Here is a 26,796-nt window from a genome sequence, read left to right as displayed (position 1 = left end):
TGCTGATACAATATTTTTCAGTAGTGGACCACACTGTATATTTGGTTATGAAATACGGCTTTAATTAATCTTAAAAATTGAGGAGTTCCTGTACCCTTCTTGCTTTTCCTGTCGATTGAGGAAATGTTATGTCAGAAGAGTTGAATTCATTCAGTTGGGTTGCATAAGCAGACATCACTGTAGGAGGGCATGTGTGTGGTCAGTGTGGACTTCTTTTGTGATTAGGAGATCTCAGACAGCTGGGATCCTTTGATGGCTGGATCTGTTGGATGTTTTATGGGATCTCAATAGCCACATACTGAATAACGCACACTTATCTTTACCTCTTTGTGTCTCCTTTCCTCATTATTATCGGAAGACTCTGTTTGACCTTGCAAAGTCCAATTATGCACTTCAGTGGGTTTCACAGTCTCTCCCATTTCTGATGTACACCAGTATAAATGGGCTCCCACCGGATCACTTTGAGCTGATACTACATCACATCCAGGCTTTTTTTTCTTTGAGGAATGTGCAGGAAGTGCTTAGGAATTATAAATTAATTCAAACAGCTGTCTGATTGAAGTCTTATTCTGAAATCAGTTCCCACTTATCAGTATCATGGCTTCATCAGTGCTTGTTAAAATGAGGAAGAAGTTCCCCATTTGCCTTAATGACAAGCAGCACTTGAGCATGATCTCAACATGATTGTGTAAAACTTTTATCCAGCATGATCCAGCTTATGCATGAATTCTGTGTTGTTATATTGGCCATAGCCCCAGACCCGAGTGTAGAGGAGTGCAGACCTCAGACTGTGTGCACTGGGCCAAAATCCAGAATCTACTAGAAGTCACATGAAAGTCTCTCACTCTTTCCTCTTCCCCACAGCGATCAACGGCACCTTTTCCAACCCGTGTGATACACCACATCACCTCCATGATCACTCAGCTCTCTCCTGCTTTCCATCTGGTTGCTTAATGACACTTTCACATGCATTTTATTCTGAAATGTGATTCAAAATGAAAAGAAAGTGTCCGACGCAGAACTATGTGTGTTAAAAGTTGCCCACCCAGAATCAGCTTGGATAATTCATGTCCTTTCTGCTTTATTAGTTCCTTTAAAACATAAATAGGATGATGTCATATGATGTCATAGATTTGACACCTGACCTGTGACTTCGACCCCTGCCAATAATCTGCTTGCTATGTCTCCTTATTAGCGCTGACACCTGTTTTTTTTATTTATTAATTTTTTTAATGATGCTTGTGAAGACTTTCAATTTTGCGGACGCAGATTGTAGAAAATGTGGAAGTACTGAGTTAGTAATGCTTGTAAATTTAAAAAAAAAAAATATTGCTCATTAAAGCTCATTTTGTATTTCAAGGGACTGATTCTTTTGAGTGTCAACTTTGTCTCAGATGTTTCTCTTAAATTGTGTTGGGCAAAATAACTTGGTCAACTGATAAAATACAGTGAGTTAATGGAGCTATAATATTTATGTTAAGAGCACTGCATAGATAATTTGGATATGGAATTATCTGATGACAAATATTTACATTCATATTGAAATATCTGACTGATTACAGTCTTCCAGAGCAAAGTTTGTGACAACTCTCAGCAATCTCTTCTGGAATTTTAGAGAAGACATATGAAAGAGTCTCTGATTGCTCCAATCGTTTTTTGTTTTGTTTTGACTGCTCTTTGTAAAAGCAGGTCTTGGTCAGTAAGATGGATGCAAAGTAGGGCAGTGAGATTCAGCTCTTGTAAGTAGGAGAAGCTTTAAGCAATAACGTCATACATAGTAATTTGCTAGTGAGTAATACTTGAGTGTGTGTGCAAGAAACAATAATTTCTTCATTGTGTGTACTGTTTTGGTCTGAAAAGGGGTGGGTGTCTTCAGGAATTTTGGGGAAGTTGAGCAAGCCGTAAACACTACCAGTGTTAATGAGTGTCCACTTCCACAAGGTATCAGAGGATCTGAGAGAAGAGGAAAGAGGGAGGGCTGTTAATTCACTCTCTTCTGTCTGTGTGCAGAGTTTGCTGTGAGTCACTCCCTCCATCTCCTAGAAGAAGTCTACAACTTCCATTTAAGACTGAGCATCTTCCTCCTCTTCGCAGCCTGTGTGTGGCACTCGTGAGCCAGCCAAACCTGTTCGGACCCGCTGGATTTCTTTTTTGACTTTTTAATTTTTGTTTTAATGTTATAATATCATCATTATCATCATCGTTGTCATCATCATCTTGCCCACTTCACCATTTCATTCTCTGAATTGGCAGGTAAGGAGTTTAGTAAAAAAAAAAAAAAAGTTAAATTAAAATATTTCTCTGTTTTTAATACAATTTAAAAAACAAAAAATCTGTCTGAACAGAGAAAAAAGGGACAAAAAATGGATTTTCTTGGACACTAAACTGCAACAGTGAAGTGAATTCAATTATAATTTGCATATACAGTAGTTGACTTTGAATGCGACCATGTCTATTTAATATGATCTTTTATGTAAATGTGGGATGCACTTTGCCTTTTGTATTCACAAAAACAAACAAAAATATCTGCAATTTTTGATTCGAACAGCATTACTAAATGCATTTTTCAATGGATTAATTTTTCTTCCCACACTGGAGGAGAGGAGAGAGGGGGCAAAGAGGAATGTACAGTAATGTCTGGAGAGTGTGTGACAGCTTTGTGTGTGTTAAGATTCTTTACGGATTATTATTTCTCTGATTCAGAGGTAAAGGGTAAAGCCTTTAGCTTTTGCTTTGAAGTACAGTTTTATGTACACACACACACACACACATATATATATATAAACACATACATATATTTATTATTCTTTTTTTTTTTTTTTCCGAAACAAAAAATTGAGTTAATAAATAATTGAATATTATTTTTTATGTTTGACCACCCCCATCTCTCTCTAAGCTGCAAATATTTGCAGAATGACTAAAGTACTAGTAAAATTAGTCCCACCCTAAGACAGTACAGTTTGGCCCACCATCCATATTTGAGCAGGAGTCGGCTAATTTGAACGGGTAGAAAGAGAAATATTCCTGTTGTGTTTCATTTACAGTATGACACTCACTCTTGCTACAACATATTACATGTTTCTGCAGACTGTGTTAACACACTGACAGTGACCACTGACACAATAGAGCTTGTTTGATTCGGCAACAGTGAGGAACGGAAATCAAACAAGCACCGGTCACTAGTCATTGGTCACAGGTCACTGATAAGTCCAAGCGTCTATTCAGGCAGACCTTGAGCTTTCAACACAATGACTTTCCTCTGTGTCTGAACTGTAGCACAGTTTGAGAAAAGAGTGACCTCTAGTCCTAATCCAATTACCCTGGACACTCTAGAAAGTGGTTTATGATTCCTGAAGCATTATTGTTTGGCTTCTCATTGATTCGTCATGCCACTTCTGGTGTTTTTTGTTGTAGTTTTTCTTCACTCCTATGGTTATTAAGGGCTACAAACAATAGGTGGTGGTCTCAAGGACATAATGGGTCTCTCATTTATATACAAACAATTCAAAAGGAAGAATATAGGCAGAAATAGCCCTAAAATCTCATAGGCTGTCAGTGAAGTGATGTCATACTCTGTTATGTGAAAATAAGTTTCTTTCTATTATGAGGCAGTCTGCTAGTAAAATGGGAGGTGTTTTTTTTTTGTTCTGCTGCCTTGAGTTTTTTTTTCCCCCCTCACAATTTCCCCTAGGGGGAGCTGTTTAATAAAACATCCTTAATAGAATGAGTAAAGCTATTACCATTGCTCAGTCTTAGGGATAGGGATTTCAATATTGAATAGATAATTGAATTCATGGAATTAGTAAGCTGATTTTATTGTTTTTAATTCTATATGTTTAATGCCATAACATTTAACACCTTTAACTATTTTGACTTTATAATGGCTTAAAATATCTATGTAATAGTTCTATTATGTACTGTAGTGTTATTAATATTGTAACCACTGATCTCTCTCTATTTCTGTATTTTAGATTTAGGGGAGGGCAGTGTTGTTTTAGTATTAGTTATGTAGTATAATAGATTTCGAATTAGCTTTGATTTTTTTTTTTCAGTTTTCATTTTAAGTTTTAGTAATTTCATGTGTTTTTATCTTTTATTAGTTTCTGTTTATTTTCATATTTATTTAGCCTTAATTTATTTTAAGTAGTTTGAGTACTTCTACTTAAACGTATTGTATTTTACTTGTCAATGCAACATATCTAATTTTTAGAATGTTTTACATCTAATATTTATATTTATATTTTATTTTAGCTTTATTTCACTTAATGATTTTTTTAAAAATAATGAATTAATTTTAGTTTTATTTAACTATCACTGGAGCATGAGTGGGGTTTAAAATATCTTTGCTATAGTAAACTATACAAATATATTTATGAAATAAAGGATTTTTGTTTCTAAAGCTGTGCATATGTAAATAAATGCAACTCTAAAAATTATAGTCATTAAAATTAGTAAACCATTTTCCACAATGTTCTTCTGCTCAAAAAACACAGCCTACTTACACACACACACACACACAAAAACTCTTGTTTTACCATTAAAGTTAGACTCTATCTACAGCTGTGAGTTTATAGAGGTCTATGTGTGAAGGAGGGTGTGTAGAAAAGTAACGCCAGGGTCAAAAGGGTGAAGTAAGTTCTTAATTAGAATGCTTCTGTGTCTGTGACTCTCAGACGGGAACCTTACAGTCTAGCTGTCAATCACAGATTGAGACGTTAACTCTTTAAATGCCTGAGACTTTGAAATAGCAAAGGGAATGTGGCTATAATATGTGACCATACACGTTAAGAAGGCTTACAGTAGTGTTTGTGGCATTAATACTTATTATTCCATATATCTAAAGTGTCTTGGTAATTATAATGAGTCTTGATGGAAAAAATATGAATGTTATTTGACTGTATTTGCTATATACATGGAGAGGGCAGGTGCATCCTTAATATGGAAAAAAATCATACGCAATGCAGTTCTATATCTCTAATTATTTCTGTCTATACATCATTGTTCTGTACATGGCTTACAGAAGTCCTTTTAAACTAGAAATGAAAGTCTCATCTGATCCTAATTACCATAAATATGAAACCTATGCCGCATTAAAAGATCATTTGACCTCAGTGTTCCCCTTTTCCTCCAGTTGCGGTCCAGTGTGCCTGAGTGAAGATGTACCTGGAGAATAAGAGTAATATTGAGGTGGAGATTTCTCAAACCGGAGGCCAGGGTCACTCCAGCAGGGTAGGCTGCAGAAAGTCTGACACTGTGGCTGGGAACTTTGATGAGCTTCGTCTGCTGGAGGGATTCTCTGGGAAGAGAGAGACACAGAAATTACTGCAGGCTGCAGCCGTGCCCTCGGGACACTGCATAATCTACACTGACGTCCATCAAGATGATGGGTAGGACAGTCAAATAGTTCATCAAGGATCAATTCTGTTAAAGGGATATTTCACCCCAAAATTAAAATTGAAAATTCATCCATCATCATATACTAATTCTCATTGTGCTCCAAACTTGCATTACTGACATTCTTCTTTTAGGAATATTTTTGTCCATAAAATGTCCAAAACAACATCGAATCCCACTCTTTTTAAAAATGTTATATTTTCATATTATAATTCATATTCATATTATAATTAATAATTCATACTTATTAGTTATTAGTTTGATTAGTTTACTTGTTGTTCAAGTTAATAATTACAAGTGGAAAACTCACAACTTTCTTTGAGTTGCAGCATCTGTATTGATGGCCAATTCTTTATGAATTCAATTATTATTTTTTATTATTTGTACATTTACAGTAAATCTAGCTAAGTTGCATGTAAAAATAGGATACAATTATGATAACTAATTTATAAATACAATATTTAACAATTAAATTTATAGCACCTTCATAAATTTAATAAAAACTTAAAAAGCAAACCACACCAGCAATCTTTATTTGCCATTTTCTAGTAGTTAAACATTTTTTTATTTACTTGTTTTTTTTTTATAGAAAGGTACCTTCAGTGTTAATTTAATATCATTGAGATTCATATTTTGAATCTTCCCCCGTTTTAATTTTAGTTTTAGTTGTTGTTTGTGTTTTTTTTTGTCATTTTTAGTCATTTTTGGTTTTGGAAGTTTTATCTTTTTTTATTTTAGTACATCAAGTTAAACTAAATTAAAATGAGAAATATTGGCTGAAATTAATTTTTGAGATATTTTATTTCAAGTAAAGAATTTTTGAATGGTTTTAGTTAATAACCCTGGGGAATGTCTTTCTCCAACCAACGTGACTTGAACACACCTAACGTCATAATCACGACTTCCCAAATTGTAAGTATGAATTTTCCTGGAGGACTTGCACCATATGCCATAGATGATTTGGACAAACAGGTTGTCCTGCCCCAAACACATTCAACCAGACTTTTGAGCACAAACAAACAGAACAATAGTTCTGATAGTGCCACAGTGTTTACACTATTCTGGGAGATCAGTCTATGAATGACTTGCTTATATTTGTCTCTGCACATTAAACTGTGGTAAGAGAAAGTATTTTAACAAAGTAACATGCGTCACCTTTGAGATGTTTCAAAGAAACCTCATGCTAGGAAATCTTAATGCAAAATGTGCTTCCATTGTACTTCCACTATTATGGCTGACATTAAGCAGAACACATTTGGCAGATAAGGTCTCCAGAACCCTTAGTGAGAGCTTTTCTGTGTGAAACAGCTGCTAATCAACTCTAAAGAGAATTGGTGCTCACGTGTGGAGTCACATTACTGTAGTAACATCAAATGTGTGTCTTTGTGAGAGAAAAAATGTGCGTGTGTGATGGTACTGTGGACTATGACAATGGGGGTCTTAATCTCAAGCTTGTGGTTGTGACACTTTTCGGATTAGACAGTACAGTTTTAGATCAGCCATCACGTGATTAATTGTTAGTCATGCATGAGATGTGGTCTGCTTCTGCTCTCATGACTGCTCTCCTGCAGGAATTATTTAATGATAACCACTCTCAATGAAATCACATCTGATCACATCACATGTATTATTTAAAAAAATATGTATTTCAATAGTTGTTTGTTTATCTTTCTGTCCTATGGGAAATATGCCACAGTTACATATAAATATGCCATATATTATTGCACACATATTATTATTTAAAAGGGTGGTCTCAGTAAAATTTTTAATGTGTTTGAAAGTCTCTTATGCTCACCAAGACTGCACTTGTTTATCAAAAGTACTTTAAAACACACACACACACACATATATAGACACACAAACATATATAGACACACACATTTGTTTTTTATTGTCCCTTTTGGGCCATTTAATGCAACCTTGCTTAATAAAAGTATTAAACATTATTTTTGAATTGTCAAAAATGTAAAAATTTCAATTTTCTTCATATTGTTCATGAAATTAAATTGAGTACGTCAGGTAGCCTTCAATTAGACTAGTATTCTAGGCTGGATCTAAAAGGATGGTAGGTGTCCCACTGGATTATGTACTCCCCTCAGAGATGAGAATGGGTTCATTCTCATCTGGACCTTACACACTTGGATTCAGCCACAATAAGAGAAGGCTTTGCTTCATTTATAAATCCTGCATTCAGTGAGCTAACATTTCAAATCTCCTCTATGTTGTGTAACTGCAGGGAGAGGGATTAAAGGCCTTGAAATATCCTGTCTAATCTCCCTTTTGCCCAAACTCAACACCAGGATATATCCTGGAGGCCATGGCTATTATGTCTTGTCTGGAGCCCACAGACACACACACACACACACACACACACACACACTCCCCATCCCAGCTGTTTGCAGTAAGCAGACGCATCGGTAGGGGTGGGTGAGTTGTCTGAGTCCTCTGTAATGCTAAGCAGCTGAGGTTTGGGATTTGCCCAATGATGTGTTAGAATTGGACTAGGGTTGACTCTATAGTCTGGCCTGTGCTGAGCAGCATTGATCTATTCTGGCATTCTGCAAAAGGCTCTCCATAACTCACACACAAACTCAGAGCCAATTGAAGAGATAAGAGGGACTTTACCCATTTAAACTGTCATTAATTGACAAACAGAGAATTTTTCACAATTATTAATTACTGAAGAGGCTCCAGTAATTAGCCCACAGAGTTCTCAGGATTTCCAGCTGTTCTATTCACACTGGCCGAAAAATATCAACACTGCTGGTGTCTCTGAGCAATAGCTCAGAACCCATCCTTTCTCTTCCCCCTCTTCTTCTGGAGACTTCTATTGATTTTTTTGTTGTTATTTAGTATATGAGATGTGAAATGTTTGCTTTATGACTACGGTAAATAAAGCTGTCCTTGTCTGAGGAAGTTTAGAGGATAAAGTGTGATTACTGAATGAAGCAATGCTAGTAGCCCTTTTCAATTATATTGAAATATATTAATGAGGTACTACAGTAAGCATTTAGTACCATATTAATATATTTACATACCTTTTATGATGCTTACATTACAAAGCCAATAAAATAATTATAATTGATGCATACCAGGCTTTCCCAAACGGGGCTTCACAAGGAAACTGCAGGGGGTTCATGAGTTAATGAAAAGCTAATAATGAAATAAATCAAATGTAAAATTGAAATAACCCAATTGTGCTGCAGAATTAATTGAAATAAAACTGAAATCACAATATATTTTATAAATATACATTTAAGATCATGTAAGATATAGTTTTCATATGAGATGAAATGTCATCAGTTCAAATCTCAGTCACAAAATATGACAAAATAATTTCAATATAATGTTATGGCCATCATGCAGGCCTATACCTACTAAAAAATATTTTATAGTTATATGTTTATTTGCATGCCATGTGACAATTAACCAGCATCAGAGGACATGCAAATGTATTCTTAAATTATTTAAATAATAGCTTAAATTATCAAGCGGTATTTCAAAGAAATATTTTACATCTGAGGGGTTCGGCTGACAAAATAGTATGGGAACCCCTGTCTTATAGAATACATTTTATTTTGGGAGGAACAATAAAAGATGTACTTTAGCTTCTTTAGTTTTAGTTGACATTTTGTTTTGGTCATTTTTTTATTGAGAAAAGAAATGCACAAAAAAGTTTGACCCCCTGCTGTCGAGACTGCCATGGAGCCCCTGTTAAAAAGAAAACCCTGATCCAGGCCCAAGAGAAATGCAACTTCTAAATGAAGACACTATTGACACATGTTCCTGTGGCTCAGTGGTAGAGCATTGCGTTAGCAGTGCAAAAGGTTGTGGGTTTGATTCCCAGGGAACACACTTACTGGTAAAAAATGTATAGCCTGAATGCACTGTAAGTCGCTTTGGATAAAAGCGTCTGCTAAATGCAGTAATTATTATTAATTATTATTATTAATTACATAAATGTGGCACATGCCACTAAAAACATCTGATTTCCTGTCAGGATTTCAGTTTTATATGTACATTATAATCCTGATTTCTTTGAATGATACTCTAAACTTGGATATCTGTTATATGACATGTTGAAAGATACATCTTTTAAAATCGTGAGATTGCGGCATTGACTTTTGTTGGGGATTCATGCATTACATGAGCCTTTCACTGGCACAAAATAAAATCACAAAGCAATTGTTTGATTTATTTCATTGTGTCACTGTATTTTATAGCATCGAAACCAAGGCCAGAACATTATTCTAGTATTCAAGGCCTGAATAAGCAGGATGCTGTTGTCCTTAAACCTGTCATAACCATATCGCTTTCATGCCTCTGTAAATCTGCAAACCACCTGATGCCCATCCACCCTGACAAGTTACGAGGTGTCAGTTAAATCATCAAGACAGCTGTAGGAGGACACAGTGGACCAGAAGGATGACGTATATAATAGTCGTTAAACATTTGGATGCGTAACTTGCTATATGTTTGAAAATCTATATTTATTTTATGATCATGTAGCTTAGACCTTGTTTGACACACTAGACCAGGATGTTTCATAGTGGTGTAAAGATGACTAAACAGAGACCAAAAAGGAAGAATGACTTTCAGTTCTGCTTAAAGACTTTTAGTTCCAGTTTATTTCAGCTGCCAGTTTTTATAGAAGAGTCATTAAAAATGGATGCCAAGAATTGATTTCTAAATGAGATGTTTTTTATGACAGACATCATGCTCGGATTTAATAAGTTTTCTCCTTGTTCCCAGGCACAGCTTCAGCATGGTAAACCTCCTCAAAGGCAAATCCAACCAAGCCAACCACACAGAACGGTCACCCCTTCTCAAGTTCCCCCAAAATGACAGGTGAGCCTATATTTATTTCCCTGTTGGTTTCACAATCTTTCATATTTGATGTTCTGTTGTTCTTGTTTTCTTTTCTGTTCAGCAGTGAACAATTCTGGTAAGGTTTGTTCCCTTTCATGGGAACTTCGAACTGCGTCCTCTAGGTATTTATACTATAGTCGCACCGGTAGTGACGTCATGGCTGTCGCCGGCCAACGAGTTGGTGTTTTTTCAGTGTATGCTTCAGACACGGGTCACGACGAGGCATTCCCCATAGCGACCCCCAGAGGACGCAGTGTCTCGTTCCCTACTCAGGGAACCATGGTTACATAAGTAACCTGAGACGTTTTTCTTGATTTTTTTTTTTATTTGACATCAAAATGGTTTAATTTATTTGCGTTATGTATGTATTATGTATTTATTTACCAATAACAATAAAATCCAATGGTACTCCTGCTTTATAATAACCTTTTTCAGAAATCATCTGCGAGCAAATCAGAGCTTGATACGCATTCAGTTATAATTATATATACCAAACTATACAAATCAAAGTTTTCTGGCTATTTAATTAATCGTCTGTTAAACATAATAGAATATCATTTTCGTTTGCAAGTTGTTGCAAGCGTTAACCACTCGTTTCTTTTAAAGTTGCAGGACCTGTTGACTTGGCTTTAGTCAAGAAAGCTTCTGCAGAACAGCTGTAGGAATATTACCTGGGGTCTGTAATTACCGACCTCATTCAGTAATGAGAAAAAGTGGCTTTGTGACCTTCATTTCCAACAATTACTTTATATATTACCAGGTTGAAGGCAAACAGAGTTCCTCACATAATGTATGGCATTTTGATATCTTGAAGTGGTTTTGACCTCTATGTACTTCTTAATTAAACCAAACACTGCCTGCAGTACAGTATCTGAACTCTCAGTTGTCAGCCTCTATAATAATCGGGAATGATTCCAACACATTGAATTTGATACTAGACTGGAGCGCATTCCAGTTCGCTCAACCAGTGAGGAATATGTTCTCACTAGCCATGTTATTTGCACGAGAATCCCAAATTTTCCATACAAAATGTTTGTATTTTTGTATACAAATCAATCATTTTATGTGGGGAACCAACTATAATACTGTAGTTCTTAGTTCGTCAATGTTTTTGAGGCATGAGTTATTTTGTTTAATGCATTTCCTGTTTTCCCCAAAATGAGTCCTTGATTCACCCATGTATCCCTACCAGAACTCTAAAGCCAGTGATTTTATGTAACAAGAAGAGTTATAGTCATAAGGATTACACCTGTATTCATTTTGTTTGGAGGATATTATGTCCTCCTCAATGCTGAATATTCCTATTTTCATGAAACTTTATTTTATCAGGTACATCAAGAAAAATCTCATAAAAAGTAGGATCAGTTTTCTTATGGAAATTGCAAACTGAATGAAAATTCAAATGGAATCAAACACAGGATTTAATAAACACAGGGGGATGGGGGGCTTAAAATGACTAAAAAATAAGACAAAACATATATTCAAATAATTTAAAACAACAAAAATTAGTTTAATATCAAACAATTGGTGGGCCCTCTGCTGCAGTACCACCACGTACGCTCTATTGAAGACCCCTGGTTATCATGACAGCCCTCTGAGATCAAGGGTCCTACATGGAGTAAACTGTTGTCACAGTGCTAATATGGCTGGTTGCTATCTGCTGCCCTCAGTAATACATTTTTCATTCCCTCTGTAAGGCAGTGAGCTGAATGCTAATGCTGCTAGCGATTATATTGTGCTCTCAGTCAGAATAATGTATCTTGCTGCCTATAATCAACACAAAAGCCTCTAGTTATGTCTAGGCACTTAGGTGTATCCTCTCTTAGCATGAATTTGTCAAAGAACCGTGTAGCATAACAGGCTTTTAACACCTTTCGTTGGTTTTAATCTCTGTTGTGTGGCTGCAATTAGCATTTAGATGACTGATCGCTTCGTAGCTGCAGAAGTGATGTTTTACTTTAGATTATAGTAAAAGTTAGCCAAGAGGGATTGGATTTGCACAACTAAATTTAAAGGTGAAGTGTTTATTCCATGAGACTAGTGGCAACAGATGTGACTGCAAAAATAATGATTATTGTAAACCGGTTTCCCAGGTCAAGCTAATTAATTTTACCACTAAACAGATAGTCCTGCCACAAACTCACGCCATTGGTTGAGTCAGAAGTCAATCTCTTGGACTGCTCAAACAAACAGAGCAACATTTTGCAAGCACCAGTGTCTAACCCACTGTTTTTACACTGTTTTGTGCAGTATAACCGACATGACACTGCATGAGCCCAGCCTGGGGTCTGGAGAGGAATCATGGGAGGCCAGCTCTGCTGAATTGGAGAGGAGGTGCAGGCTGGGCAGTGAGGTGACCAGTCTCTCCCACATCACATCTATGGAGAAATGTGAACATTACTTCAAACTGTCATCCCCCATCAGGTACGGCATACATACACTACCATTCAAAATTTGGGGTTAGTAAGATTTTTTTTTTTTTTGAGAAAAAAAAACACCTTTATTCAGCAAGGATGCATTAAATTGATTAAAATTACCATTAAAGACATTTCTGATGTTACAAAAGAGTTATACTTTAAATAAACACTGTTCTATTGAACATTTTATTGTTAAAAATACCCTGAAAAATTCACAAAAAAATATTAAGCAGCAACATGTTTTCAACATTAAGCAGCAAATCAGCATATTATCATTTCTGAAGGATCATGTGACACTTGAGATTAGAGTAGTGGCTGATGAAAATTTAGCTTCACCATCAAATAAATTAAATGTAAAAAAAAAAAAAGTTATTGTATTTTTGATCAAATAAATGCAGCTTTGGTGAACACAGGTCACTTCTATATATAAATACATACATACATACTATACATAATACTCTTGTCGACCCCAAACCTCTAAATTTAGAAACATTAAATAGTGAAAATTGTGGAAAGCTTTCCACTTTTTTTTGTGGGAAAAAAGGGGGGGGGGGTTGTTAAAGAATTGTTAATAACCCCTACAAATACAACTCATTATATACACTATAATAAACACTTTAAAGGAGACAGACATGTAGATGTTTGTGAAAGATGTTTTTTTTGTTTTGGAGGGATGATTATTTTTAAATCATACCCTATTTATTGCATCAAAATTTGTTAATACTTTACTATATTTAAGGGTGGATAATTTTATCAGTTGTTTATTGCAACAATACATAACTACAATAACTTTGTCTAGTGCTCTTATGAACGTTTATAGCATGATTTGTGAAAATTTAACTATACTGAATGACATAGCATAGACTTCTTCATAGCTAGTTTTTGCGTATTTAATTTCATTCTGTAACCTACTTGTTCTACAGATCTGTGTTTAGCCTACTAGTGTTAAATGCTACTGTTTTTAACAGCGTTGATAACGTTTATGACAGATAATATCTTGATAATTTTTGCGTTTCCCTTAACGAATGTCGTATCCTGTCAGCAAAAACCTGTCCATGGGCTTTTTTGATTGCTTTCAGTTTAAGTGCCGGCGATGCAAGTGTTGCCAGATATTGATAATAAAACAAACAAAAAACTAAAAATAAATAAAAATAAACAAGTTATTTCCAATCGTTTGCAAATAAGATAAGATATATCGCTGACTTCCTACTTTATTAACTTTCTAAAGTGTTAAATTAAGTGGAAAAGACAAGTCCAAAAACGCTTGCACCCTCACTCGCAACTCTCTCAAGCCTCGTTCACTCCGGCAGTGTCTCGCAGCGATCATTTTCATAACAGGGACGCTAAACATTCTTGCAAACTGTCTAAACTGAATTATACATGTCATGCAGGCATTTATATGAGGAGTTTAACAGCAAATTAGTCATTCAAAGAACAAATTTTATTTTTGAACATGAAAAATTTACCGAGGTTCGGACCTCGATCGGTGGCCTCATAGCTGGTTACGGGCCTGGACATAGCAAGTGCCTACATTTGTTTTGTTATAGGCATTGCTTAAGGACAACAAAAGTCATCACCATCTTCATCATTGTTGTTCTGTGTTCAGTAAGTTTTCTATTCATCAGATTTACTCAACAACTTTTGTTATATAGAATAATATCCATTTATGATTGTTTTACTTAAAAGCTCAGTGAATTTATTTGTCTGACACTCTGAAATAACCATATTTATTTGAATCATCAGCTGTTTTTCAGCATGTATCCTGACAGGGAAAGCCCCTGGAGGATGCTGGCAGTCTCATCCACTGAGAGCTTCTGTATCCTCCCCATTTGTGTACTTAAGAGAATCTGCATTGTTTGGGTTTACATTGACTAGATAAATAAGAATCATTAATGCACAAGTCAAATATTGTGATGATGCATGCCACTGCGCTAACTCCTCAGACCCTGCAGGGATTTTATGTTTGGTTCGGAGATTGCACTGAAGGGCTGCGCTAATTCATTTCCGTTTCTGTGACAATCTCACCATCTGCTATTTACAGCGGCCTGTGTCATGATAACAGTCTTGCCTATGACTTCGTGCATAACAACAGATCTGCCTGATACTTGCAGCAATCTGCGGGTCCTGCAGAGCTGGAGAGATGAATGTGAAGAGTGAACAATGCACTGAAGTGCTTCAAAGTACCTTCTGCTGGTGGGAGGGAATTGTCTGTCCAAAATGAAACCGTGGCCAGCTGACATCTGTTTGCAAAACTTTTCCAAAACGTTCAGGTTAAAGCTTGATGGATATTTTGTGTTGTGTGTTTTCATTTGTAATGTGTTTCCTAGTTTGTGGACATTTTTCTTAACCTAACTGATCGCTGTAGCTATGAATCTTACTGATTTTCGTGACAACTCCCTACTGAAGCTGCAGGTTGGTGGGCCGTTTTTGGGGGGGATGGAGGCGGTACAAGAGGCCCAGGAGTATATTCTGATCCAGGTGGAGCAGACTGAAGAGGCGGGGTCTCGCCGGAGAAGAACTCAGCAGGTTAGAGTTGTTTCAACAGAGCCAAATGGAACAGTTATGTTCTTCACACTACCAGCAGATTAAACTAATGTTAAATAAAGTTATTTAGTCACGTCAATTTAGTCACACAAAAAAGTGTTATGCTTTAATAAAAATAGTTTGGGGTCAGATTTTTTTATGTTTTTGAAAAATCTCTTATGCTGGCCAAGACTACGTTAATTTAATAAAAATTACAGTAAAAACAGTAATATTGTGAAATATTGTTAGAGCTTATTGCAGTGATGGCAAAGCTGAAATTTCAGCAGCCATTACCCTAGTCTTCAGCATCACATGATCCGTCAGAAATCATTTTAATATGCCGATTTTGTGATCAAGAAGCATTTCTTATCGATATAATTTCTTATTGTATTAAAAAAATTATCTAATTTCTTATGCTGAAAACAATTGTGCTACTTATATATTTTTGTAGAAGCTGTAATACATTTTGTCAGGATTCTTTGATGAGTAGAAAGTACATAAATACTTAAAAAAAAAACAAAAAAAAACTTACTGACCACAAACTTTTGAATGGCACTGTATTGTAGATTATTTATATAATATAATATAATCTATAAATGAAAAATTATTTAAATGCCTTATAGTTTGATGTTAATGTATATAATGCAAAGGCATTCATTTTAAGGAGTCACTTATAAGTATCCAAATACTTTTTGAGGATGCTGTATGTAAAATATATCTAATTAAAATTAAAAGATTAAAAGAGATTGTTCTATACATTCACAATACAAATTCTAGTATTTTTCTAACAGCTGCTTTATAACTGGACTATACCATTGCATTCCCAACGAAGTGACCAAATTCTGAGAACAAGGACATTTGAAATGGTTAGCAGGTATGATCATACAAACAAAATCAGTTGCTCTATATTTTAAAAAGTAGAATAATATTGTCATACTACTGTCTTCAGATTTTTAAATTGTGTTAATAGTTCAGTAAATGTGATCATTTCATAATGTGGGTTATGCAGTAGTTCCTGGCACGGTGTATGCTCTAGTGTGTCTCCGTCTCTCTAATCTGTCTCTTTCTTTTGCCCTCCAGCGCTCCTATTCTGATCAGTGTGCAGGCCTTTCTGTTAGACAGTCAGGTGGTTCCTCTGTCCATGACTCACCAGTCACTCTATGTAACCGTGGAAACACAGGTGCTTATGGCTGGATTGATCCTGGCAGGAGTCTATGTGCTCATCATCTTTGAGGTAAAATATGAGGTGTCGGTGTGAAGACATTATTTTCACACCGCACGGTAATCCATTCAATGGTCTTTCATGACTCATCCCATATTTCATCCCCATAAACAAGATCATCTCGGCTGTTTTGCCACATTGACTCTGTGCGTCGTCGTCTGAGATTTGTGTGCGTGCGCATATCTCTAGTCTTTTGTAACTGACTCACCAGTCACTCTATGTAACCGTGGAAACACAGGTGCTTATCGCCGGATTGATCCTGGCAGGAGTCTATGTGCTCATCATCTTTGAGGTAAAATATGAGGTGTCGGTGTGAAGACATTATTTTCACACCGCACGGTAATCCATTCAATGGTCTTTCATGACTCATCCCATATTTCATCCCCATAAACAAGATCATCTCAGCTGTTTTGCCACATTGACTCTGTGCGTCGTCGTCTGAGATTTGTGTGCGTGCGCACATCTCTAGTCTTTTGTAACTCCTCAGGAAGAGTAGATGCCATGCTGGGTATGTTATTCATAAACTTTCTAAAGTTGTGCTTGTAGATCCAGCACTACACTGAGATGTCCTTGGCAGTAGCTTTTCATAAACTCGTGTTTTTTATTTAATTTGTACCTATACCGCTGTTGAGCACTAAAGGTCACTAGGCTCTACTAATGCTAACAGGAAGAGCTTTCTACTGGCCCACACTGACTTACGATTCCACAAAAGTATGTCACATTTTTTGAGTACCTGAAGCCAACTTATCAAAGTGGATTTAGAGTGCTTGAATTTTATTGCAAGACCAAATTGTATTAGTGCAAATGAAAATACACAATGTTTTAAGCCTCTGAAACATTGTAAATGAAATATTTTGAGGTAAATTCAAGAAGAACATTGTGAACTCCAATACAAAATGTTGGATGGACCCTTGCTTCCACTGAAACTCAAAAAATGCCTACTTAAAATCATGCTGAATAACATGGATCGGTCAGAGTTCATGCAGCTAGAGTGCTGCTGTCAATCAAATCAATGAGGGAAATAAATACTAAGACATTCTGAAATTCATGTTAATTTTTCAATTAAACTGTTCCCTCAAACGTGACACTGACTTACGATTCCACAAAAGTATGTCACATTTTTTGAGTACCTGAAGCCAACTTATCAAAGTGGATTTAGAGTGCTTGAATTTTATTGCAAGACCAAATTGTATTAGTGCAAATGAAAATACACAATGTTTTAAGCCTCTGAAACATTGTAAATGAAATATTTTGAGGTAAATTCAAGAAGAACATTGTGAACTCCAATACAAAATGTTGGATGGACCCTTGCTTCCACTGAAACTCAAAAAATGCCTACTTAAAATCATGCTGAATAACATGGATCGGTCAGAGTTCATGCAGCTTGAGTGCTGCTGTCAATCAAATCAATGAGGGAAATAAATACTAAGACATTCTGAAATTCATGTTATTTTTTCAATTAAACTGTTCCCTCAAACGTGATCATATCATTTGATATAAAAATGTAAATGATAAAAGAACACAAAATAGGTGCATTTTCACTAGTGACTATATAAAAACATCATTCCACCACCAATTCACCTTAAAATGATTCATTTCTGATTTATATAACATGAAGGCAGAGGGGACCTCCCTTCCTAATTACATTTATTTCTTTAGGAGGGACAGCATGCTGCGTGTCGAAGAGTTTAATTAGACCTTTGTGAGAATGCTAATGGAGACTTTGGGGGCCCATGTTTCCACTTTTACCGTTAATACTAATGCTTCATACCTATGGCTACACTGTCATCAAGGAGCTGAGAAAATAAAAATTATGTTTTTAAAAGTGAACTAATGAACAAATTTTGCTGATTGGGTGAGTCATCGTCATTTTATTTATTATGCTTTTAAAATAGGGGAGCGTTACCTTTGTGATAATTTATTTATAAGAAATTTCCCCAAACCCCTTCCCAGTTAGAACACATCCAGAATGGATTACAGGTGAAGTTCATCAGATAATCCCATTGTTGAAGACTGCATTATATTATATTTTATTATATTATATTATATTTATTATATTCTCTTGACATGTGAAAATATTACAACTTCAGTCAACTGTGATATGTATATGAACTAGTTCCCAGGCTTTTTAGAAATCATCAAAATGTGTTGGAAAAACACAGTAACTTTGCTGTCCAACTGAGTGCAGTCTGTCCATTTTTAATGATGAATATCTCACACATAACACAGCATGACATTTCAGTAGAAGTAACATAACACCTAAACAACACTTGCTCATACAGTCTATCTTAGTCTAAATGTATCATTAACTTTTTGATCTGGATTTTTTAATACTAGGAAATACAGCCACCATTACTCAGTCCAATTATAATTAAAATATTGCTGCTTTTCATGTATTGATCTAAATGGCAAATGATGTAGCCAAATGTATGTGTGTGTGCCAGAAGGAAGGTGCAGCTGCCCAGATTGTGCCTTCATAATCAGCTTTTAATAGGCTGCTGAATCAGATGACATACTACAGTACTAAAGTTCTAGACCACTAGTAAAAAAAAAATATATATATAATTTTTTGAAATTGATTTACAAATTATTACAACTTCAGTCAACTGTGATATGTATATGAACTAGTTCCCAGGCTTTTTAGAAATCATCAAAATGTGTTGGAAAAACACAGTAACTTTGCTGTCCAACTGAGTGCAGTCTGTCCATTTTTAATGATGAATATCTCACACATAACACAGCATGACATTTCAGTAGAAGTAACATAACACCTAAACAACACTTGCTCATACAGTCTATCTTAGTCTAAATGTATCATTAACTTTTTGATCTGGATTTTTTAATACTAGGAAATACAGCCACCATTACTCAGTCCAATTATAATTAAAATATTGCTGCTTTTCATGTATTGATCTAAACGGCAAATGATGTAGCCAAATGTATGTGTGTGTGCCAGAAGGAAGGTGCAGCTGCCCAGATTGTGCCTTCATAATCAGCTTTTAATAGGCTGCTGAATCAGATGACATACTACAGTACTAAAGTTCTAGACCACTAGTAAAAAAAATATATATATATATAATTTGTTGAAATTGATTTACAAATTACATTATCAGCATGGCAATTTTAGTGGGGAAAAATGTAAACTTTTAAATGAAGTCTTATGTCTTGACAGCAGCACCAGAGATTTGTATAAAACCTAATGATCATATTATTGAGCATAATTTGCGATCTTCAAAAGCGTCTTGTCATTCAGTGGAAGCAAGAATATCTGTCATCATAATACATTTTTTACACAGTAGTTCCCACGTCTGGTTTAATTAGTGACCAAAGTGCAGAATCTTAAATATTTCTTCATTTTATGTTGGTTTAAAATCTTCCAAAATTCCAAAGCTTTGTTTATTTCCAAGTTAAAATAGACTTGATTAGCATTACATATTCCACAGAAGTTTGTGTTCTCAGACATTTGGACTCCATTGTAAATAAGGAAGCATTTGTTGTATTGACCTGGGCCTGCTCTTCCTATCTGCATTGCATAGCAGCTTAGTGATAATCCTCCGAACTGATCTAGAATCAGCACTCTGAAAACTACTTTGATTAAAAGGGCTCAGATGGTGAGTTTCATCAGCAGCTCTGATAGCTAAAACTCATTTGCCCCGAGAGAGGGTAAAACCTAAAATCTAAAATATAACAGTATGATATGCTTATAAATATTAATATGCCTTAAAAGATTCATGAATAATGTATTTTCACAATCTAATTGCAGATATCTTGTAAACATTTTAATTATGGCTGATAGATTATTCTTAAATTAGACTAGAGTTGCAGTTTCTCAGTTACTGGGGGGCTTTGAGTATAAAACTAACATTACATCCCACACAGGCACATTTTGACATTTCATTTAGCCATAAACTGTTTCTTACCCTATAATTGAGAGTAATTGGTTTAAACCACAAAACAGAGAAACATTAGTCTCAGAGGATACTTTCTTATGCAAAGCAGCGCAATGTATATCCATGTTGCTGATTAATTCTGCTCAGAAAGCAGTGTTCAACCATTTATCTTAATGACCTGTTTTAGACTTACAATCACAACACTGCACCAAGTGTTCCTCCCCCTCAGGGAAGTTGTCGGACTGACACAGATTACTTGCTCCTTCGAGACTGGAGTCATTAGCTGTTATCCTGCATGTTATGTACTCATTGCCTTTCTTTGGCTCTTCTAGCTGATTACACGCTCTTGTAATGACTGCTCCATCTTGGCACATGACACTGAAAGAGGTGCATCAGAGAAAGTTTGATTCAGGTGTTCCAGTCAAGTGCTCTCACCAGGAAAACAGATGCTGAAGATGCTGATATCTGACAATGCACTTTAAGGCGGCGCTTTTAGTCCAGAGGCTGATTGAAGAGCAGAAAACCAGAAGACGTTGTCGACTGACGCATATATCCTTGTGATTTGGCATTTATCATTTGATTATAAGAGTGCATAAAAGGGGCAGAATGAATTTAATGTAAGAAATGAGGTGGATCAAACATAAATGAAGTGTGGGGTAGAGGGTTAATTGGCATTTTGAATGAGCAAATTTGTTTGGTTGTCCAACGTCTGTTACATAGCCTTATATTGTACATATTTAATAGTGTTTGCTAAGGAAAGCATCGCTAGTACTGTTGCTGATGCAAAGGGTTTGGGATTTAAACACACCCCTAATCCCAAGTATTACAATTTTGTGCTACGGGCGAGAATGATACCTCATATCATGCAGCTTGTTGAGATGAGTTGTGCTATTACTTTTCTAAGCAATCAGACTTATGATTTTTGCCTGGCGGGTGAAAAAATGGTGAGAAAACCACACTTTCAATGTAAGAAGGACCATAACATAATAAAGACATGGGGCAGTAAGAGTAAGCATCCACTTACAGCATCCTGGCAACCGCATAGCAACATGCCAAAAAAACTCAGAACATCTTAGTGACCCCATAGCACAAATCTAGTTTGTGTTACATTGTGCCCATTAATATATGACCAGGTTTATAATAAAATTGGCAAAATATATAGTATTTCAATTGTGAGTAATAATGTTGCATCTGTGTTTGCAGATTGTTCACCGCACCCTGGCTGCAATGTTAGGATCCCTGGCTGCTCTGGCAGCACTGGCTTTCATTGGAGATGTAAGTTTTAGAGAATGTTATTTATTCTATTCTGATGAAGATAGCTTACATTATGTCAAGAGTTGGACCCTGGGATTTTATTAATGTTGAAAACTGCAGTGATGGTCTTGAGTTTTATTAGCTTAAGAGCAAAGCAACATTCTGTCATGTGCAGAAGTCTGTATAAATAATAAATCGTGGCAAATTCAAATTACAGTTCAGAATATTATATATATATATACATAAATTTCACATAAATGGGATATCAGCGGTAATTGCACTGATTTACTCTAATGTGCTAAAATCTTGCTTTCTCATTGCGGCTCTGTGTATTAGTTATTGTATTCCAGAAATTGGAGATAAGTGCGTTATTTGAGCACGAGTAAAATTACTCGGTGCACTTCTGTCTGTTTGATAGATGGAGTACCCTTTAAAAAGACCCATAGCTCTGTAGTCTCAAATGTCTTTTTTTAACTAAAAAACTTTATGAACTTCTTAACTTGGTTGGTTGGTAAATACCCCAGTAAACAGAATACTGTATGTAGGCCTAAATTGTATGGTAATTGATGCAATTATTTCAACAATTCAGAAAACCCAGTTAAGACTAGGATGTGAAAATGTTCTTTTGTATCTGAGGAAGGAGATGATGACTATTTCATCCCACTGTCTTTTTACTGTAGAGGCCGAGTCTGATGACTGTTGTAGAATGGATTGACTATGAAACTCTTGCATTGCTGTTTGGAATGGTAAGCATAATTCTAACAGGTCTAGAAGCTCTCCAGCAGCTTTTTTACTCATTCAACCTGAGTAGGAGGGTTCCAAAGAAATATATTAAATGTAAACTCACAGCAGGGCTTTTTCAAATGAAAAAAGTAAAAAAAGGGGTAAAACTAATTTATCAGTGGTGCTTGCTATTTTAGCACTATTACTGTTATTCATAAAAAACAGTGCTCTGTTTGTGCTATGAACATATATCTCAGATCATCTGACTTGTTAGGAAGATGTGTGCAGTTACATTTAGATGAAACTGAACTTATAACTTTGTGATAAAATGGGCAAAAAATACCAGAGATGGAATTACACAAGCCAAATCTTGCAACCGCCATCATGCTTTCTTCAGATAAAATCTAGTTATTTAATTCTTTCAGACAGCATTAAACCTGGTGTAATGAGATGCTTTAACCTTCCTGTTGGAGAAAGTTGTCCTGCTAAGTGCTTGACAGTCTGACAAAGCCCCTAATCCAACCCATATCAGTCTCTCAGGCTGGTCAGCCTGGCAGGCACTTAGTGGGGCACCTTTCTTTAATGTGCCGTTAACCTAGTGCTTCTTTTAGAAAGAATTCCTCAGGGCGTTATTTGCGTTGCACATACTTTGCAGCAGCACACTCGGTCGAAATGTTTGTTAGGTGTGGCTGGCTGCATATGTCATTAGTCCATATTTTACATGTTAATGCAACACAGTGTGACCAAAAAATATGAATACACATTAAAAACACACAGCCTCTCTAATATTATTTCTGAAGTGCCACCCTTTTCAAGATCTCTGTTTGTTCAGTGTCTGTCTCCATGGAAACAAATACATTCAATCAGCCCTCATCCAGAAGACTACATGTAGGAGTATTTGAGGAAAAGCATAAAAGAAAATCAGAGACTGATGATAGAAAATGAATCATAGCATCTGCCAATTTTAAAGACTGACTGTGAAAGAGACTGAGAGCCATTTTACATTAGAAACATTTGCTTTAATAAACTCCGAAATATTGATGTTTCACTTTATTGATTTTCTATATTTCGAAGATGTCTGTTTCTGTATCTCAGGGCAAAAAAAAAAAATCAGAGACGGATATATGTGGCATGAAATTGAGTGAGAGACCGTGTGGTATTTGAGACATAATGTGATTTTATAGCGACACATGTGGCAGTAAGCACTAAAAATAGAAACCATGAAATGTTCAAGTCTTATAACCCCTACTATTTACTTTCAGATGATTCTGGTGGCAATATTCTCTGAGACCGGTTTCTTTGATTACTGTGCAGTGAAGGTGAGTTTTCTCAATCATCATGTTGCATATGCTTGTTTGTGATTTGTTTAGCAGAGGTCTGCTTAAGTCTTGGTTTCTGAGAGACTTATTTCTTCATATTCTCTCTAAAATTAGTCCACTCAATCTATCCCACGCACCTTAACATATAATATTATATACATGTATATACCTTATATACTTACAGATACAAATAAGTACTAACATTTAGTCAGCAACAACAAGGTAGCGTGTGAACTGCTGCTATTGATTCAATCTGATATGCTTTCATTTTACATTATTGATGTCCCTATTTTTTGATTTAGTCAATGTAATCCCATCATGCTACTTTTCCCAGTAAGCTTTGGGGAAAAGGAACAGAGCTATTACGATAGCTGCCCTGAAAATCCCTATCATTCACTCTCACGCAAAGTGATGAGAACCCCACAAATGTTTTATGTATGAAATTTATGGGGAAATATCAAGCCCCAATAGAGATGTGAAAAGGAATCAGATGGAACAAATCTTTGTGAAATGATGCAAACGTTTATAAATCATTGAGAAAATGGGTTAGATTTAATGAAAGCCTAAAAATAAATCTTAGGATGAGCTTCATTGGATAAATATCGCATCCCTTATTTTCAGGGATTCTGTGGACTGTTGTAAAAGACCTGTTGGAACATTATAGATGTGCTCTGGACATTATGAGGGCACACGCTTATGTCCTCTCATCCCATTCATGAATATTAAGAGGGTTCTGGAAGAGGACCTGTGGAAGAGGTTTCACAAATTAAAATATTGCCATAGAAACAACCCTTTTGATTGAACACCATCTCAAGACAGCATAAAGCATTTTGCCTTGAAATAAAAAAATCAAGCTTATTCTATCCATGTGTGTAGTCTTGTGTGGTTAAGGCCCATTCACATGAAGAACAATAACTATAACGATAACAATATTAGTGTCCACACCAACGCACAGTAATGTTCTGTTCATTATAAACGTGCACTGCAGTTATGTCATCTGCCACTTTAAAGGTGACATATGAAAATCTGACTTTTTCTGTGTTTAAGTGCTATAATCGGGTCTCCGGTGCATCTACCAACCTAGAAAACTTGAAAAAGAACAACCCAGTAATTTTTTTTGGGAGCCTTTCTCTGCAAGCTTGTGAAAAAAACGAGCCCTTTATTAATAATATTACCGCCCCTTAATCTGCACGTTTCCACCCACGGCTAACGCCATGTCTAAAGTTCGAGCAAAGCATGCTAATTCTTCTGTCTTTGGCTGCACGGACGAGCACAGAACACTATTTAGAGTCCCAGCCTCAGAGGAGACAAGAGAGCAGTGGATTTATGTATTTATTTACTATATATTACGCTGCTGCCACACAGATCTACAATAAACATGCAATTTCTTTGTGGCTGTTTACCTTCACAGACATAACCAACAGTTTTTGTAACTCATGTATTTTAAACATAAACCTGTGTGTATTTGACAGTTTAAGCGCAATAAGACATGAAAGAGAACTTAGTTTAGTACTCGCATGCCATGTGAAAGCCACTTTCTGTGCATGTGCTTCAGATACGTGCGCTCAGAAAACCCTATGTCAGAAGTTTAAACTAATGTGGTTTAAAACGCATGATTTCAGCACGATAGACATGATAATCAAAACCAAACAGATGTTTTTGGCAGAGTATCTGAGGAACAAGCTGTAAAGGCACAGCCCTATTCTAGAAAAGGGGGTTGGGAGCAGCAGCTCATTTGCATTTAAAGAGACATGCACGAAAACAGCGTGTTTTTGCTTTCACTCAAAAAAACATTTTCAAAATTATATAATAAATGATCTGTGGGGTATTTTGAGCTGACACTTCACAGATACATTCTGGGGAAACATGAGTTATATTACATATGGTAAAAAAACGGCATAATATAGTGGTCTCAAACTCAATTACTGGAGGGCCACAGCTCTGCAGAGTTTAGTTCCAAACAAATCCAACTCACACCTGCTTGGAAGTTTCTAGTAATCCTGAAGACCTTGATTATTTGGATAAGGGGTGTTTGATTAGGGTTGGAGCTAAACTGTGCAGAGCTGTGGCCCTCCAGGAATTGAGTTTGAGACCAATGGCATAATAGGTCATAATAGGTTAAATGTTCAAGAGGATGAATTCTGATCAACTGTCAATGTTTTCAACATTCATCGGCTGGAAGAAAAAATGCTATTGTTCCTTTGTGCCATTCACAGTTGTGATATAGAATCCCCTATTCTTTCTTTATCGTTAGCATTATAGTTATCATCCTTGGTGTGAACGGGCCTTTACTCTTTGTTTATTTGTCAGTTAGCATCTTTTTTAGTCAGGAAGCAGTGACATAATAGGTGGGTTACAACACCCATGCATTACCACTTGATTAGTATGATTCCAGACAGCCTGATAATGTCTCCATAGCGACAGGCTCTTAAAGTTGGAGGTCTTTTGTTTTTTTTATTCTTTTCTTTTCAGGCATGAACATTCTTTTAGCGCTAAACCTGAATGAGAAAAAACACTATAGATCCGTGTCAGTTTTTAGACTGAATTTCTCATTAAAGTTCACTTTTGAACATTGTGTTCTGAGACCCTCTCAGAGGACTGCTCCTGATCCTGTGTCCTTGAGGCTCTGTTAAATCTATCTCTCCATTCCACTAGAAAATGTTTTGAACACATGATTTTGTTAATGTTCATAAACAAAGGCAAGCGATTTTTGGGTTTAATTTATTTTTGACCCAGTTAGTTTTCATTAATGTGACGTTACGAGAAAAATAAAACTTTGTAAACCAATAATGAAGTATTCCCAACAGTGTTCTGTATGTCTCCACACAGGCGTATCAGTTATCGCGAGGAAGAGTGTGGCCCATGATTATGATTCTGTGCCTAATTGCGGCCGTTCTGTCAGCCTTTCTTGATAATGTAACAACCATGATGCTCTTCACCCCTGTTACAATCAGGTAATGGTCTCTCTTCCTGAAACAGTGTCTCTTTCTCTCTTAATATCTCTTTTGACTTATTTTTTAACCCTGTTTAATAATACAAGACTATGTGACAAGTAATCACACTGGAATAAACATTAAAATACAATGTTCTGAGTTTGAAGCCACGATATTTATACAATCTACATGTGAGACTCCTCAGAAAACCTCCAGAATGCCTTTCCCAATAGACATTTGTTGTAAGTGCTT

At 35.9% G+C, this 26,796-nt stretch overlaps 1 protein-coding gene across 1 annotated transcript in view; it reads left to right on the top strand.

Annotated features, from left to right (window-relative positions):
- Positions 1-26,796, top strand: part of LOC107673493 (P protein) — an 87,532-nt gene that overhangs the window by 376 nt on the left and 60,360 nt on the right. Inside the window, exons 2-14 of the mRNA XM_016467090.1 lie at positions 2,011-2,253; positions 5,132-5,387; positions 10,147-10,242; positions 12,514-12,687; positions 14,228-14,285; positions 14,424-14,496; positions 15,046-15,206; positions 15,995-16,077; positions 16,284-16,437; positions 21,519-21,590; positions 22,250-22,315; positions 23,555-23,611; positions 26,441-26,565. Of these exons, the coding sequence (XP_016322576.1) occupies positions 5,158-5,387; positions 10,147-10,242; positions 12,514-12,687; positions 14,228-14,285; positions 14,424-14,496; positions 15,046-15,206; positions 15,995-16,077; positions 16,284-16,437; positions 21,519-21,590; positions 22,250-22,315; positions 23,555-23,611; positions 26,441-26,565 (1,349 nt within the window). The 5' untranslated portion in view covers positions 2,011-2,253; positions 5,132-5,157. The remainder of the gene's footprint in view (positions 1-2,010; positions 2,254-5,131; positions 5,388-10,146; positions 10,243-12,513; positions 12,688-14,227; positions 14,286-14,423; positions 14,497-15,045; positions 15,207-15,994; positions 16,078-16,283; positions 16,438-21,518; positions 21,591-22,249; positions 22,316-23,554; positions 23,612-26,440; positions 26,566-26,796) is intronic.

This window comes from Sinocyclocheilus anshuiensis, unplaced genomic scaffold (genome assembly GCF_001515605.1).
Source record: "Sinocyclocheilus anshuiensis isolate Anshui unplaced genomic scaffold, SAMN03320099.WGS_v1.1 scaffold44, whole genome shotgun sequence".
In the NCBI taxonomy this organism is placed as follows: domain Eukaryota; kingdom Metazoa; phylum Chordata; class Actinopteri; order Cypriniformes; family Cyprinidae; genus Sinocyclocheilus; species Sinocyclocheilus anshuiensis.
Note: the sequence above shows the minus strand (reverse complement) of the source record. Positions and strands in the feature narration are given on the sequence as shown.